This window comes from Eurosta solidaginis, chromosome 4 (genome assembly GCF_040869045.1).
Source record: "Eurosta solidaginis isolate ZX-2024a chromosome 4, ASM4086904v1, whole genome shotgun sequence".
In the NCBI taxonomy this organism is placed as follows: domain Eukaryota; kingdom Metazoa; phylum Arthropoda; class Insecta; order Diptera; family Tephritidae; genus Eurosta; species Eurosta solidaginis.
Genome location: NC_090322.1, coordinates 54,864,312 through 54,881,361, shown reverse-complemented (window position 1 = coordinate 54,881,361; position 17,050 = coordinate 54,864,312). Strand labels below are relative to the sequence as shown.

Genomic DNA, 17,050 nt, shown 5'->3' with positions numbered 1-17,050 from the left:
CATATTTACTTTAAACTTTACATACTTTCTTATTCTAAACATATTGTTGCATACATATTTACTTTAAACTTTACATACATATCTACATACAAATCGACACAAATATGTACTTCATATTTGTGTTGATTTTTGTCGTATCAGCAAATTTGCTTAAATGCAAATTTGGTTTAGTCGCGCGGTGCATACACATCTGTATTAAATTGTGGGAATTACGCTATCAGCAACAATTAGAAAATGCGCCGCTTTGTGTTGATTAAAGCATTGTGAATGATGACTAAGTGTGTTATCTTATCTGTCAACTGCCTGACAGGCTGTTCAATATGGCTACTTTTCAGCGTTTTGACAGGCTGTTCAATATGACGGCGCCTATCTTCAGCGGGTGATAGAAAGAGAGACAGAATGAGACAGCGATAGTCAAATACACATCAGGTGATCCAATCACTTTGGAATTTTGACGTTTATGCAGAAGATATCACACTTATACACCAATTACACGGCTCAAGTATCCTTGTGCCAATTACCAATTTGCACAAGGATTTGCCCGGTGTGTGCACTGGTTGCGCTATTTGCGCAGAGAACTGCGCTAAAATCAAAACGATTTTGATATTTACGCATGTCTGCAAATATTGCACATGCTTTTTTCTTCGTGTGTGGTGAATCTTACACAGTTTACCTGTGGTTCCTTATAATTTAACATCAGTAATTATTGCTTAAAAATGTTAATATCGAAGGCACAAGGACCATCTCTAGCTTGTAACAGGAATTCTCATAAATTCAATAATAAATAATAATTTTTTATACAATTAGAACACATGTTTCATTTGTTGCCCTAGTTGAAAAATGAATATTGCGCAGTGCTGCAATGAGTTGAGCTGGTCTTGTAATTAAAATATATATTTTATAAATACAATGGAAAATAAACGCTTCTGTGCGCGTGAATTACCAGCACTGTGGAAAATAGTGATTTTGTATACAATTAGTGCCTTTTTTATACAATTAAAATACGTGTTTCATTTGTTGCGCTACTTTAAAAATGAATATTGCGCAGTGTTTTTGAGCCGTGTATGTCAAAATTTTCATTTGCACAAATATCGTCGTTTTATATTTGCGCATGGTTTTTGTGTAATGTATGGGCCGTATTAGTCATCATTCACAATGGATTAAAGTTTCGACTCATTTCGTCACAGGGTGGCACATTAAGTGGTTTACCCGTTTGGCATTGCAATTGTTGGCTGTTTACACTACAAATGCAACATAAGGCAGGATGCACATGAGGCTACGCGTCATAGACGCGTACAAGATATTTCAAGTAGCTACAATTCCTCTACGCTTCACGATCTGCATAAGTAGCTTCTTCCAAGCGTCGGTACAAAAAGAAAAATATTTCTAAACAAATTAATTTATGCTCTATAATTGCCATTATACAAAAGTTGATTGTAGCCGTGTTTTTTTTACACGCATATACGTTTACGTTTGCGGGTAAAAAAACGGCTATCCTGGTGTAGATAATGGTTAGGAGCCCCATTTAGCGACAGTGGTCAAGTAGCTACAGCACAGGGTGTACCGAAAAGCGGAGACACAACCCTCTGTTGTATGTCTGTGTATAACATATAGCTGAATCAGTTGCCATGAATTGTGGATACGCACCATTTTATGAGGTGATACATAGAATTAATGTAGAGGTGAAACATAGACACATATTTCAGTTACATCTGAGTATAATGCGTATTGACATTTAGTAGTACTAAGTTTATGCGCAGCAATTTCAGAGGTGTATTTAAAGTTTAACGCTTAGCAGTCCATATAAAGTTAAAGCGTGAACGCATATAGATGTAAAAAAAAACACAGCTTGTGCATAAAATTAAAAAGGAAACTTCTCACCACCGCACATAAGTGAGAAAAAGTTAAAAAAAGTTTTCAAACAAAAACTTGTAAGCAAACATCTAGTCCTTGCTCTTTTCTAGGCGTTTTTCATGAAACTTTCATGCTTTTATCGCTTTCACGCAGATGCATCGTATGCAGCTCTCCATTTAAATACATGTGTTGCAGCGTCTAATACACGTCTATGACGCGTGTAGCCTCGTGTGTACCTTTCCTAACATGCGAATACAGCAACCATAGTGTCCTTATATAAATATAAACAAAATTTGAATATCTTATTTTATTAACTACATACAAATATAGTAAATAATTTGGATGGAGTTTTCTGGCGCGAATTGAGAGAAGCAAGGGACATAAATCTTTCCTCACCACTTTCTTCCAGTCAGTGGGGGTTGTTTACTTCCCTGCTGCTAAATGTGAGTTTCGGCAGGGATAATTACGGGGCACAATGCCATCATCTATGACCTTTATGTTTATCGAGCTATATACGTGACCATTCTTCTCCTTTCCTCTTCTTCGCACAAAAATGAAATTATTAAAAAAAAAATAAATGTAAGGCGCGATAACCTCCGAAGAGATCTAAGGCCGAGCTTCTCTTCCAATTTGCGTCGTGCTCCTCTTGATTTTCCCTACAAATTGGCCGGAGGGGACCTACATGTTTTATGCCGACTCCGAACGGCATCTGCAAGGCAGATGAGTTTTCACTGAGAGCTTTTCATGGCAGAAATACACCCGGAGCGCTTGCCAAACACTGCCGAGGGGCGACCCCGCTTAGAAAAATTTTCTTCTAATTGAAAAACCTTATTTCTAAAATTTTGATGTTGCTTTGCCCGGGAGTTGAACCCAGGGCATACGGTGTGATAGGCGGAGCACGCTACCATCACACCACGGTGGCCGCCATTATGAAATTATTATAGCTTCAAAAAACATGTCGTCCATTTTGCAAACGAAAAACAAACCCAAAATTTTGCCGCAATGTGTCGATTGAATGCCGTTTAATGTGAATTACCAAAATATGTCGTACCGTGAAGTGCCGCTGCCGCTACGTGTCGCGCAGGGTTATGTGCCCTCACAAATCACACACAGAAGATTGTGCATACACGAACTCGAGTTCAAAATTGCTTCGTTCTGCGCATCTACGTCACACATGACTGCTTCAGCGAATGAAAAAAAGAGAGAAAAACAAGAGCGAAAGGAAAATGACGTAAAAATTGTCCATAAAATAATGTTTACATGCGCAATGCGCCACATTCTATAATTCCATCATGATGTGCGCTTACCTTAAGCCGGAGTCATTGGTGCCGTATGTTGTATCGCTGTATCCGTATCCCTAACGTAATCAGCTGTTTATCGTTACGACGATAAACCAAAACCCAATTGGTTGGCTACGATACGGTTACGACCTTAGCGGCACTAATAATCGATTGCATTGATTCTCATAAGGTTGGTCGAATCAGCTGTTAAAAGGTTACCGATACGGTTACCGATAAAGCACCAATGTCTCCAGCTTTAAACAGGACCCTAATGGGAGCCATGGTATAAATATTACAAGGTAAAACCGGTGAGAGTCGAAATGACGTTTAAAAAAATTCTCACTGCTCTCACATTTTTATTTATTTTTTTTGGTGTTGTTTTCATATAAAAAATATAACAAACTGTAATATATTTGGTAGTTTTATAGGACAGCATGACGCTCTTAATACACGTCCAAAAATATTAAGAGGGGTATCAAAAGACGCGTTTTGGATCTAGGATCGCGAATCCGAAACGAAGATAAAAAATTGTGGGTCTGTCAAGAGATATTTGCAAAAGAAAGTTTGAAAATTTTTATGTGGTTGTTGTAATTTTGATGATTTTCTGGTACCCACAAAAAAACTGTGAACATAAGTATTTTTCGCGGATATAGTTTTGGTCTCCAAACCGGTGTGAACCCACCCAAGGTAATTTTTTATAGCGCGGCCAATGGCCGCCAATGCAGAAAGGTGTTCTGCGCAAAAATACTATGGATCCCACCCTCGGTTTCGGAGCGGCGTCATTTTTCGGTTTTTCGTTAATATCTTTCGAACGATCGAAAATTTTTATTTTCCGAATTCGGATTATTGTTGTCCAGGTCAATACAAATCTTTTGACACCTCTCTCGGTATTTATGGATGCGTATTACCAGTGTCATGCTGTCGTATAGAATTACCATATATTTTTGCGTTCTAACATTAATATTATGATATTTTATCAAAAACCGAATTTTTTATTGGTGGAAATAAACAGAAAATAAGAAATCTCAACGGTCAACCGCATTCCAGAATTTTCAATTCAAGAATTGTATTGTGGTTTCCCGCAAAAGGAAACATCAGGCCACGATCCTCTTCTGAGGAATTTTCTTCAACAAATTTTTTAGACATTTATCAGCATCTGCGCGACGAGAAGAAAACCCGACTTACAGCCAAGGTGTACGGAAGAGATACATATCTATTAATACATAATAACAATTTGGTGTGATATATATCTGAGGAGATTAAGGTCTAGCTTTCCATCCAATTCGAAGGCTATTTATCGTGTATTCGTTTTTCTAAGAACTGGCTCAACTAAATACATGTTTTGTGCCGACCCAAAAATTTATCTGATAATTCGGACTAACTTTTGGGCCAAGGCCATGCCGAGGGACAATCAATACCATTTATACAAATTTTATTAAATATTTTTGATGGATAGGCCAACACACTAGCTCTACACCACGGTGGCAGACTTTGACCGTTCAGCCGGTAAATTCAGCCTCCACGAACTATCATACTCCAACTGGACGATGATGTTTAGCTAAGCTAGGAAGAGCTACAGCGTTTTTGATGGTGTGGGCGGGTTATGGGAAATCTCCACTGGATTTGGAGAAGCAGGTGAGGGAAGAATCTGATCTCTCATGGTGCCCCTGTTGGCGTCAGTTATCAATAAACAGGGTTAGCTGGAGTTACTTGTTACGAAACGACCAGCAAACGGTTAAGCGCCAATTAAATTAAAAAATTTATCTTCCAACCGCGAGGAAAAGGAGCAAAATAAACCAAAGAATATCTCCAAGATAATTTTTTTCAACAGTAGCGAGGACACTTGAGACTGGTGATCTCTTTTAAAGTGAAGTTTCAGCATATTTACGGGTTAAAGACGTATAAACCAAGTGAAGAAGGAGGAATGAAAAATCAATAGGGGTGGTCTCCAACATTCGCTTCTTAATTAGAAGAGGTTAAGAAGTAAGGCCTTTTCTTTTGTCTTTGAAAATTGAATTTACCTAATTTTCTAGTTTAATGGAAGCTATGATGAAATCTTCTGAATCGGGAATTGTGTTTTTAATAAGGCGCGATATAACATCGGAAACTATTTGTCTTTATGAATTTAATCTCGAAGTCATAAGCCAGTAGTTTGATAGCCCATCTTTGAAGACGATTTGCTTGGTGAGCACTGATTCCCGACTTTTTCCCGAATATCGCTAAAAGTGGTTTATGGGCGGTACGAAGAGTGAATTTACGACCGAAAATTATTTTATGGAATTTGGTCACAGCGAAAATTAAAGCTGAAGCCTCTTTTTGAATTTGACTGTAACCTTTTTCTGTTTCAGTGAGTGACTTTGATGCATGGCTGATTGTCTTTTGTGTGCCGTCTGGATACTCGTGCATGATACAAGTACCAAGTCCGTAATTTGACTCGTCTGCTGCCACAATTATCTTTTGATTTGGATCGTAATGTGCGAGCAATACATCGGATGACAGAATGTTCTTAAGATGTGTGAAACATTTAGAGTGTTGACTATTCCAACGCCATTTGGTATTTATTTTTAGCAACTCGTCAAGTGGTCCTCGGTACACTCGCATTTTGTCCACAAATTTTCCATAAAAGTTGATAGCCCCTAAAAATGAGCGAAGTTCAGAAATGTTTGTTCGTTCCGGCATTTCGCGGATCGCCGTGATTCTCTCTGCATTCGGTTTCAAGCCCTCTGAGTTAATGATGTAGCCAAGATATTTTATTAGGCGAAGTGAAAACTTACATTTTTCAATTTTAAGCTTGAATCCATGTTCTTGTATGCGGCGTAACACTTTTTCGAGATTGTTGTCATGCCTTTCTTGTGTGGCACCGGAAAGAAATATGTCGTCGATGTATGAAGTGACGCCTTCCAAACCGGCAAGCATCTGGTCCATAATTTGTTGAAAAATTGATGGGAATACTTTTACTCCAAAAACCATGCGATTGTAGCGAAACAATCCCAGGTGTGTGTTTATTGTGAGTAAATGTTTAGATTAATTATCTACGGCAATTTGTAAAAAAGCGTCTGCCAAATCAATATGGCTGAAAATTTTCGCGTTCGATAATTTTGAAAAAATATCCTCCGGCAAAGGAAGTGGTTATTTGTGTGTCTCCAATGCATCATTCAGACTAGTTGAAAAGTCTGCACATATGCGTACCCTACTGTCTGGTTTCCTAACTACAACGATGGGAGCCGCCCAATCTCTATAATCTACCGGTGAGATTATGCCACTTTTTACAAGACGATTTATTTCGGCTTCTACATATTAGGGGGACTCATGTAACTGTATAAATGCCATATAAAGTGTTGTTATGGAATCGCATTTACAGTGGAAGCAGTAAGGAAGGTGGTCGGCATGATGTGGTGGTGCACAGTGGCTAGTCATTGTCGGCTGGGGCGGGTCCTTGCCAACCTTACTGTTCCTGCGCCATAAACAGAAAAAATGGTCATATCATGCCTATCAAAACGAGCAGCTGTCAAATTCAAAACAAACTGACAGAAGCGCAGAGACCGACTCAAAACGCTTATAATTCAAATCAAAACGACATCCGGTCGAACCGGATGCCACGGACAACCCGTTAACATTCCAAAATTTAAAAATTCAACAATTCAAAAACATTACCGCAAAAAAATTTACCGAACCGGACATGGCCGGTTACCAACGCTGAAAACCGAAAATAAAAAAAAAGCTGAAAATTAAAATATAACAAAAGGGGGAAAAACAAAAAGGGCCGAATATATCTTGAGGGCGCCGCGGGTGTTGTTGCGACGCCCGGTGCTAGACCCACCCTCAAAATCCATGGCCACCGACGCACCTATTTTCGGTGGCCCCTTACCTGTGTGCCCTAAGTGCCTTCTAAACAAGTAAGGAAGTCAGCATTCCCATATTGTCAACAAATTTATTCAATGCTCATTATTACTACTAACATAGATTTCTCTTTTGTTTTCTCTTACTTCTTACTACACGGGTTTTAGAACCTATTTAAGCTTATAAACAAATTTTTTTGAAAAAATTTTATAGCAATCAAAAGGCTATATATGTACTAAAATAAAAATATACTATATACGTAATGAAAGAAAATCTTTTTTTTTGTAGAACTTTGGTCAAATGCCCTTTTTTCTCCTTTTTTTTTTCTTTTTTTACAAATCTATCTTAGGGCTGTACAGTTTGGATACAACTTCTGCTAATTGGGGCCCCCTTACAAAATTAATAGTTGTTGTATTAAAATTACTTTGAGTTTAATTAAACATCAATTCGGTATTACACATAGTATAGTGACAATAATATGTACTATGCGCTGAGAAATTAGTCATAAACGCAACTAGGACTAAACTTGGGGTAAATCCTACCCCTCAAAAAATACTGCTTCACAAGCTCAAGCAAAACGTAAGCTTTTAGCTTCATGGAAAAATTACCGAAGTCATTCACCTGTTCAGGTAAAACATGAACCTTTTAAACTTATAGTACAATTACTGAAATCGTTTTACTTGTTTAAGTGAAACGTAAACTGTTTTACAAGTAAGTGTTAGGGTTGGTATTGTTTCGGGTTTAGTTCGACTCAGTCACCCAAAAAAAAAATGTATACAACAAAAAGTTTTGTTTTGCTAGCGCAAGCCAACCCGCATTACTTGTTATTTGCGTCTCTTAATATAGAGTTAATGCATTTTACTGATAATGCAACTGAGCTTGAATTACCAATAAAACTTTATTCCTTACCGAAACAATATCAACACTTTTGCTCACTCCAAAATCATATTCGCCACGATTGCATCAATAAAAAAAATGTATTAGTAAAATTTTACCACAACGCAAAGCAGATTTTAATGCCTGAAACACCTTTTTCTTTGTTTCACAGGCAGTATAAATTGCACACCCATGACCATTAAAATTTGCTTTGTTTTTTGTTGGTTAAAAAATTTTTTCTTGTAGAAAAAAGGCAACTTACTATGACTTAAACATTACATAGATATATACTCGAATATGGTTTTTTTTTCTTTTAATTAGCTTTATACTCTTTTTTTGCAACACTGAATAGTTACGTTAAATTGATCTTCGTGGTTTTTAGTTATAGGACATAAACTTTACATTACTATCAATCTTGGGTTGTTTTTATGCTTTTTTTTATATTAGTGCCTTTAACTACAGGGAATTCATTTTTCCATTTTTCTACCAAATTACAATCCTATTTACAGTGCAAAGGTATTTAGCACATTGGTCTTTGTGTTTTATATAAACAACTCACTTTTAATTTAGTTGTGGTTACATTAACATTATATAATGTTGCGGAGTCAAAAATATAATTTAAAAAAAAAAGGTTAAGGCTACAACTACATAATTTTAGTTCAGTCATGGAACGAACTCACCGCTTTAACCGCTGATGTTCGTTATCGCAATTGGAATGCCCGCAGGCCTATATTCGCTGTCCTGTGATTGTCATTGTAGCAGGTTTATTGTAGCCCAATCTGGTCGTAGTTGGTAAGGGTTGCGCTAGTAGTGTTAGTGCCGGTATGGACGCAGTTAATGAAGATGCGCTAGTAGTGTTATTGCCGGCATGAGCGCGGCTAGCAAGGATGCGGCTGGTATTATTTCCGGTATGAGCGCAGTTAATAAAGGTGCGCTAGTCTTGGGGTCAGTGGAACCGCCTGTTGTTGATGTTAACCTTAATGGCCTCAAGCCTATGTACGTGGCCCCGCTACGTGCGTTGCAACTGGTGTGGCGGTACGTCTGATGGTTGTTGCGCTTACGAAGGAGTTGGGGGAGGTACTACCGATGGTGATGCCCGTGGTAATAGTAGGCACCGTTGGTGGTGGTTGGCGCGGTGGTCCGAGGTGAACAAAAGACCCAGGTGGCGATAAAGCTTCGTGCTGGCCTTTACGCCGGTGGTAGTGTCTTCCTAGGTTAAGATATATTACCACCCAATTCCCCCTTTCTTTTTTTTATTTCATTTCTGCGCTGCATACAATTGCCACTTGAACATGCCTAATGGTTGATAGGTTAAAATGCAGATCTAATTCTGGCGTTGTTTCATTGATGGGAAAATGTTCACGTTGTAAGTCCCAATAATCATTTAAAAACACCATCGGAAAATACGTTTTACCACCATCATCTAATTTGGTGTCGATTTGGCCGGCAACTCGGCGATTTTTCTTGATTTAGTTTTTCTTACCAAATTTTTTTCTTTCCATATGTGTATACGGCGGAAACTCAATCTTCAAAAAGGGCCGATTTTTTCCGTAGTGATGGCCGGTCTGTCTTTTTCTTGTTTTTTTGATATCTTTTTATCGCAACTTTCGCCACATCGCTAGGTGTATTCGCGTGAACACGCTCCCAAGTGGGTCGTAGCCGTAGACCGTAGCAGCAGACCGTAACAGTGTGTAAACGTATAAATTTATCTAGTGCGTAAACGAGCTGTCAAATTTTGTATGAAAACTCATTTACACAATTTGTGTAAATTTACGCGCACATTTCATTGTGTAAACCGGTAAACTCAAAGGAATGCAACCTTGCAGACATTACAGCACGTATTTTCATCAGAAAACTCCAACATCAGCAAGTAAAGGCGTAGTTTTGATTTTTCATTTAATCTTGGCATTTTTAAATTTGTATAACTATCAAAAAAATTTTGTTTGGCAATATTACAGCTGATAAACAATCAAGTTTATCAAGAGTATTTCTAGGTGCGTTCATATAACAGCGTGTGTAAATGGATATAATTTTACACCTTATAAGTTTATATGCTTTCATGAGTCCCCCTATTGCTTAAAGGCATACGCGACTGGTCGCGGTGGGCGAAAAACTGTCCTGTAGTCTTTCTTGATGTATAAGTGCGCTGTTGCTTTGTTGTACAGCCCCATTTTGTTCTCAAAAAGATCTGGAAAAAATTCTTTTACGTTATTTTCGTTAGTTCGGGCCTTGAATAATTTGCTGTTGTAATCGCCATACAAATATCGTTGATCGACATGTTGTTAAGCTGGAGTGCTCTTATCCATTCGATACCCATAACATTGATAGTGATATCGGATCCAGTGTCGAATTGTAGGTTTATTTCGAGATCGTTAATACTAACCTTTACAAACTTTCTGCTGCTTATGTTGTTGACTGAAAATATTGTTTTTGTATCAGCCTTTCGTTTTTTCTTAACGTGAGTACCGTTGTTTGCATGGGGCTTCCCCTTCACCTTCTTTACCCTACAGTATCCGTCCTTGTGTCCGACTTCATTGCATTTTTTGCATCTGTAATTCTTGAATGAACAATTCCTGGCGTAGTGCATACCGCCACAGAACCAGCATGGTGAATTTGGCGTACTCTTTTTGTTTTGCGTATTTGTAAAAGTTTTTATTTGTTGCACTTCCAAATTTTTCTTTTCGACAAGCGCGGTGTCTGACTTAAGATTAATGATGCGCTGACATTCTCGTGAAATAATTTCAAGAGTGATTGTACTAGACTCGCTGTCGATTTTGCTTAAGAGTTTTGTACGTATTTCAAAATTTGTTTGGGATTTAAGACCCATGACGAACACCAAACATTTGAATTGGTCAATTGTTAACTCGTTAAGCTTGAATTTCTCGCAGTGTTTGTTAACCATTCCTGTGCATGTGAGAAAATTCATATTCGCGTCTTTTGTCAATTGCAAACAGTTGAATCGTACATTGAAAATTGATGTTTGACTACCAAAAAGTTGGGTTAGTTTCTGCACTGTGATGTCAAATGAAAACTCACGTGGGTGTTTAGGGAGAATATAATTTAGATATTTACTATGAGCGTTTGTGTTAAGTTTACGAAGCAATAGTCTTACTTTTGTGGCATCGCCTAACTTTGCTGCATCTATTAAAAATAGATCTTCATAGCGTGCGAACCACGTATCGAAGGTTACATTGTTTTCTGCGTCTAAAAGCCTTCCGCGATTTACAACCAGGGCCCGAATTACGTATTCCGTGAACTGAACACTCGTCTCCTAAAAGTACATATTTGGTATTACGTGATACGTGAACGAATAGCTGCTATCGTAATTCGGTATTATGTGTTCAGTGAACAACAAATCGTAAACGTCAAAAAATTTCATACGATAGCAAAAAGACGTTCGAGTGCATTAAAAATTGGTTGTAGTTTGAAAATTAAACGAATTAGTTTATAGTTCTTACGTTTTAAATTTGTTTTTAAAAAAGTAAAGTGATCTTAGCACAACTAAAAAGGAAAATTTTATCAAACATAAAAAGGAAAATTTCGAGTCTAATAATGTAAGTAAATAAATATAAAATTAGTTAAAATTATTTATAATATAAAATGTTTGTTTCCCCAAAGGACGCATCTAAATAAGCTTAATTATAAGCAAAAGGAGATGATGGGAGAATTTATGCAGCAGCACCCCAACCTGGCCAAAAACATCATACCAAATTGTGCCCAAGGAAAGGCGACATCTCAACGATTGTGGGAGGATCTATCTAAAAAACTTAACGCTGTAGGCCCACCTATGGAAGATGCAAAAATGTGGAGAAAGGTAAATCAAACAACCGATCGGAACACTCATCTCTTGCTATGATAATTTGTAATTCTGTGATATTTATAATTTGTAGGTATATGCTGAACAAAAATACCAAGCGAAGCGAAAACTAACTTTTAACCGGAGCTCAAAGTCTCGGCTTGGTTGTGGACCATACGAGGAGAAATTGATAAAATCAGCGGAGGAAAATATCATTGAAGCAAGCGGGTTAGAAGCGACGGTTGAGGGTCTGCAAACAGTGCAAACCTGGGGTAACATCTCAAAGGGTTTTTCTCAACACATTTTTGAATCTCCAATCGAAGTAAGCAAGGACTTTGACGAGATTGAGTTTTTGCAGGAGGAGATGCCTTCAGTTGAAATTGACACAAACAACCCAACAACTTCGACACGGAAGATCAAAGTTTCTGATTATGACATTGAAGAATATAATGTCCCGTCCACTTCGAACAGGAGGAGAAAAGTAGGTGAGGATCCGAAATTAACACTTTTGGAGCAAAATTTAAAATCCGCAAATGATGCAAAGCTCAATATGGATGACAAGCTTGGCAGACTCGTGGAGATTCAAGAGCGGATGTTGCAAATCCAAAAGCGGGCGCTACAGATCAGGGAAGAAAAACACAAACGTTTTTGTGCCCTGAACGATTTAGAAATAGAACTGAGAAAGCGGGACTTAAATCCATTTACCGATTCCGAATAAAGGGATCAAATATTGTACACCTGTTTTCGCCAATAATTTTCATCATATTTAATTTACATAGTTTTTTTTTTTATATACATAACTAGCCTACCTGGCAGACGATGTCTTACCCGAAAATTGGTTTTCCTACATTTAAAAAGTGAGCCCCAACTCCCCTCTTCACTCTCAATCCCATTCTCTTCTACTATATTTTTCTTCTTATTCTTCTCCATACCTTATTCCGTTTATCTCTCTTCCATTCCAAAATGCACCCCACTCCAACATCTACTCAAACTCCCTGTCCCTCTCACTATCCCACTCCCATAAACATTCCTATTCTCATATCCACTCCAGCTCCCATCCCAATCCCACTCTCCAACCTCAATTTCTTCAGATATGGAATCCCCATACCAAATATTGAATACCTGTTCAAAATAATTTCGGAAATGTAGCGAATTAAAATGTTTCCTAAAGGGGGCGTGACACCGCCCATACGTTCTGAGGCTGTACAAAGTTTGCCGGGTCAGCTAGTTATTAATATTTTTATTACTTATATACCCAACAATCAAAGTAAACGTAATGTAAATTTATAAAGTTTTCTCAAACAAACACTAAGCTTACAAAACGTTGATTTTTTGTTTACAAATTGTTTAGAATTAAGCTTGAAATAATCGAAACGGCTTACTTCTAAGCTTTTAAATGTAAATTTATAAAAAAATTCGAAAAGAAAGCTTGTTATAAATAACTTCCCAAAACTTTTTATAAATGATAATTTTTATTTCAATAATTTCAATAATATTAAGAAATACATATGTGTATGTAAATTTACATATGAATTAATTCTGAATTTCATTCATATATTAAATAAAGAATGGCTGCATTTCCAATAAGTTGCAGGAGAATCCAGGAAACGGTTTAAATGCAGCCATTCCCTCTCATGAAAATAATTTAAAATTTTCGAAGTTGAAAATTATTGGCAAATAGTTCTGTCGTTTTTTTTGTAAACATTTACAATTTACTTTCACAGCTAATTTGCATATCAACGTTTCGTCACAAAACTTATAAAATGTTTTCTGAAAAAAAAAAAATATATAAATATTTAATACTGGAATCGTTTAACACAACAAGTTAACTTTAAATTACTTTTCAAAACATTTACAGAAATGCCTGTTGGGTATGTATATAAGAACTGAAATTAAAATGTTGAACCTTATTTAAATCTTGAACGAAAAAATTTCCATAGTTTTAAGGGATAGTATTTATTATATAAATATATATATACATTTATTGAATACAAAAAATTTATTGAACTCCAGTCATATTTTTATTTTTTAGTATAGTTATTTTTAAATACTATAAATTTAGTTATACAAATCATGTAATGATTTCAGCTAAGAAATAAAAAAAATTCTGATAAAAATTGTTATTCTTTTTATCTCTTATCTTATAGGTGCATATCGTTAGCTTAATTCACAAAGGCCCTAACCAATAGATTTTTTACAGATTGAAATGTTAACAACAAGTAAAATATTTGCCACGATGAAAGTTGGCGTTATGTTAGTATAAAAGAGGTGGGAAGATCCCAACTTGTTTTCTTTGAAACACGGGGTGGCGCCTTTAAAACCTCGACCCAGCTAATTTCGTTTCAATTAAATTATTTTCGTTATTTTTTTATAAAGTTATATGTCAATATATAAGAAGATTAAGCCAGTTTAAAGTTTACAAATTCCACGAATTTTTTCTTATATGTTTCCATTTCGATTTCGCACTCTTTCAATTTATCGTTGGATTCTCTAAGCACGTCAACTTCATCTTTAAGCTGTATTAACTCAGAAGTGTTTTTCTTTAATGAAAAAAGATAACATTAATACGTGAATGAAAATCAAATCTTTGGTTGCATTATAAATATGGACGATATTTACTATCAGATCGTCATTACGCTGTTTTATTATTTGAATTTCCTTTTCTTGCTGCTGAACCTTAAATTTCAGGTCCTCTCGTGCTGCATCTGATTGTATAAGGTCTTCTTTCATTCGATCGAGCTATCGACGAAGTTCACAATAACGTACAGAACCAGCTTGAACTGGACCCAGTGATACACGATCATTACCAATTTGAGCAGTTGTATTTTCCAACCGATGAACTTCATCGTACGGTTATTAAGCTCTTGTATTTTAGATTTTTCTTCTATGAGTAATAAAATCTGTAAAACATGAAATTTAAAAAAATTACATTTTTTAAGTAAAACTCAATTCCACCAAATACCTTTTTATCAGATTCGAAACCCTTTTGAGGCAAAGCATCTCCCCCTTCCTGCAATATTTTATAATCGAAATTAGCTATACTTGACGAACTACGAGATGAACACTCTCCATGCCAAGTTGACTCAAGATCTTGCAGTGCTCGAATTATATTAGCTTGAAGTGATTCCACTAAGCACGTTATTTGTCGTATATAATCTGCTTGGCAGCACAATTTACTGCGCAACCTAGTATAAGCTATAAAAAATGCTCGAGCAGGAACGCAGGATCACATTTTTCGGAAATACGTTGAGCATTAGGTTGAGGAAAATCTGCTAATGAATAACTTAATACATCGTTGTAATAATCATGTACACCTTCAATAACTTTCTTTAAATTGCTCATCCTCAAGCGCCAATTTATTACTGTGCTTATTTTGGACAACCAAGCATCTGTAAACTTAAAAGATTATTATAGTTTATTTAGTTATTTCTCCTGAATTTCTCACACTTACCTGTAAAAACGTCTGGAGCAAATTGGTGTAAGGCTTGTGCCAGAGCCACTCCAAGTAAGTTCTCAACTTACATTTACTATATTATATGTAATTGACACACTTTTTTGAAAAAAATTGCCAAAATATTTCATCTTAAGCCAAACTTGCTAAGAACTTCAGACAAGACACCTGTATATTAACTTTTGTGATTGGCCATTTGTATTTTACTTAAGAAGGGATTGCTTTATTTGGTCTCGAATATTTTGACCAATTCTTAAAATTTGTGTGTGCTCGCCTATATCAATATCATTCACAGCAACATCATTGGCAGTTACACTTGGTTGGTTAAAAGGGACTTTAAATTCCATACATATGTTGTGTAGAGCTGTGCAAACGTTGGAAAACATTGCCACCTTTTGTGGGGTATATCTTCCGCGCTTATCGTTGCATAGTATTTTCCACCGCCCTTTGTAAATACCAATTGTTCTCTCCACCATACATCTGGTTTTTGAGTGAACCGCATTAAATACACTCTCACTTGAACCCTCCGCAGGATTTCTGTATGGGGTTATACACCAAGGTTCAAGTGGATAGCCGGAATCACCTAATTAAATGAAAGTAGAGAATAAATGCCCATAGTTCATATTAGTTGACTAAAAAATACATACCAAGTAACCACGAATTATTATTAGAATTTATTTCAAATTTTTCTTCTAGCATTATTCTTTGTTCTGATTGCTTCCATACAAAGGAATCATGTGCAGCCCTTCCATATCTAGCATTTATTGCATTAATTTTGTATTGGTGATCGCATATCTGCAGCAAGATACGTGTTTATACGTATTACATTTAAACTATGAAATCCCTTACGATTAAAAAACATATGTTCGTTTTCGCTGGCTTTCTGCAGGCCAATATGGGTACCGTCAATACATCCAATTACTGTAAGAGGGAAAAGTTTAGGCGCATCCAAAAAAAATTATTTAATTTTCTCACCTCGTGGTATCTTATACTTCTCGTAGAACCATTCCATACAGCCACTCAAACTCTCCAGTGTAAAACGGATATGTTCTATTTCAGTCACTACTATGGTGCTCAATTTTGAAACCAAGCTTTGACTCATTCCCATAAGGTAATCGTCCCCTACCGCCCGCTGGTAACTGCCACTTCCAAGAAACGAAAGCGTTACTGCCAACTGGAGGATGGGCGGTGCAGCTGCTGAGGAATGGCAATTGAAATTTGTATTCCTCAGGACATAATTAAATGCTGCTTTATTAAGACGAAACCTTTTAATGAACCTAAAAATTAGCCAGTTATATAAACGATTCGGTAACAGTTCACAAATGTTCAAGTTATAGTGAAATTATAAACGAGCTTACGCATTTTCAGACAAAGAAAGAGGATTGCTTTTGTCTCTTAGGTGGCGTCTTACAACCTTCTGGTCATGACCATCCACGTCTTCGTCGGAACTTTCTAAAAAGAAAAGTAGTTCCGGCTCCATGTTTTCAACTCTAAAAAACTACAACGTTAGTTTCCTTGGTATTTCTTCGAGTGATAGAGCTTATTGGTTAGGGTGAAGTACTCTTATAACAAAAACTAGAAAGTATCAACATCTGCATCCCTCCTGTCACCTGATGCCCCAGTGTATACCGCCCTGAAATCAGCGTACTACTCACCGGAGAAAATTGCATAATTCTAGGCAGGGCCCACCACGATCTATGGAATTCTGATCTACAGACGGACAAAAAGGCGAAATAGCGTTCTACTAGATAAAGACGGTCAACTACGGCAGGTTACTGCAAGACCTGGAAGGGTCCTCCCTTCTTCCATGTCTCAAAAGGTTGACCGCAAATTATGTCTAGTCGGCAAGCATCGGTGCACGTCAGGAACATAACATCTAAACCCAGAAGAATTAAACAAGGGGTACCACAGGGTGGTGTCCTATCCACACTTGCACAATAATGACCACAGGCC

The 17,050-nt window shown here is 36.8% G+C and overlaps 2 protein-coding genes across 7 annotated transcripts in view; one reads left to right on the top strand and one right to left on the bottom strand.

Moving 5' to 3' along the window:
• The window catches only part of LOC137249786 (succinate--CoA ligase [ADP/GDP-forming] subunit alpha, mitochondrial-like), a 152,932-nt gene that overhangs the window by 19,577 nt on the left and 116,305 nt on the right, over positions 1-17,050 (top strand). The gene's annotated exons all lie outside the window — the stretch shown is intronic.
• LOC137249780 (uncharacterized) overlaps positions 13,631-17,050 on the bottom strand; it is a 6,100-nt gene continuing 2,680 nt past the window's right edge. For 2 of the 5 annotated variants that reach the window (XR_010952532.1, XR_010952534.1), the window contains exons 2-6: positions 16,073-16,374; positions 15,745-16,018; positions 15,098-15,680; positions 14,609-15,042; positions 13,631-14,546 (exon numbers count right to left, since the gene is read on the bottom strand). Coding sequence is in view for 1 of the 5 variants with exons in the window: in XM_067781674.1 (XP_067637775.1) it covers positions 15,867-15,892; positions 15,947-16,018; positions 16,073-16,374; positions 16,456-16,577 (522 nt within the window). In the remaining 4 variants the exon portion in view is untranslated. Of the gene's footprint in view, positions 14,547-14,608; positions 15,043-15,097; positions 15,681-15,744; positions 16,019-16,072; positions 16,375-16,455; positions 17,041-17,050 lie in introns of those variants that run through there. The other 3 variants (XM_067781674.1, XR_010952533.1, XR_010952535.1) reach the window with 3 other exon arrangements.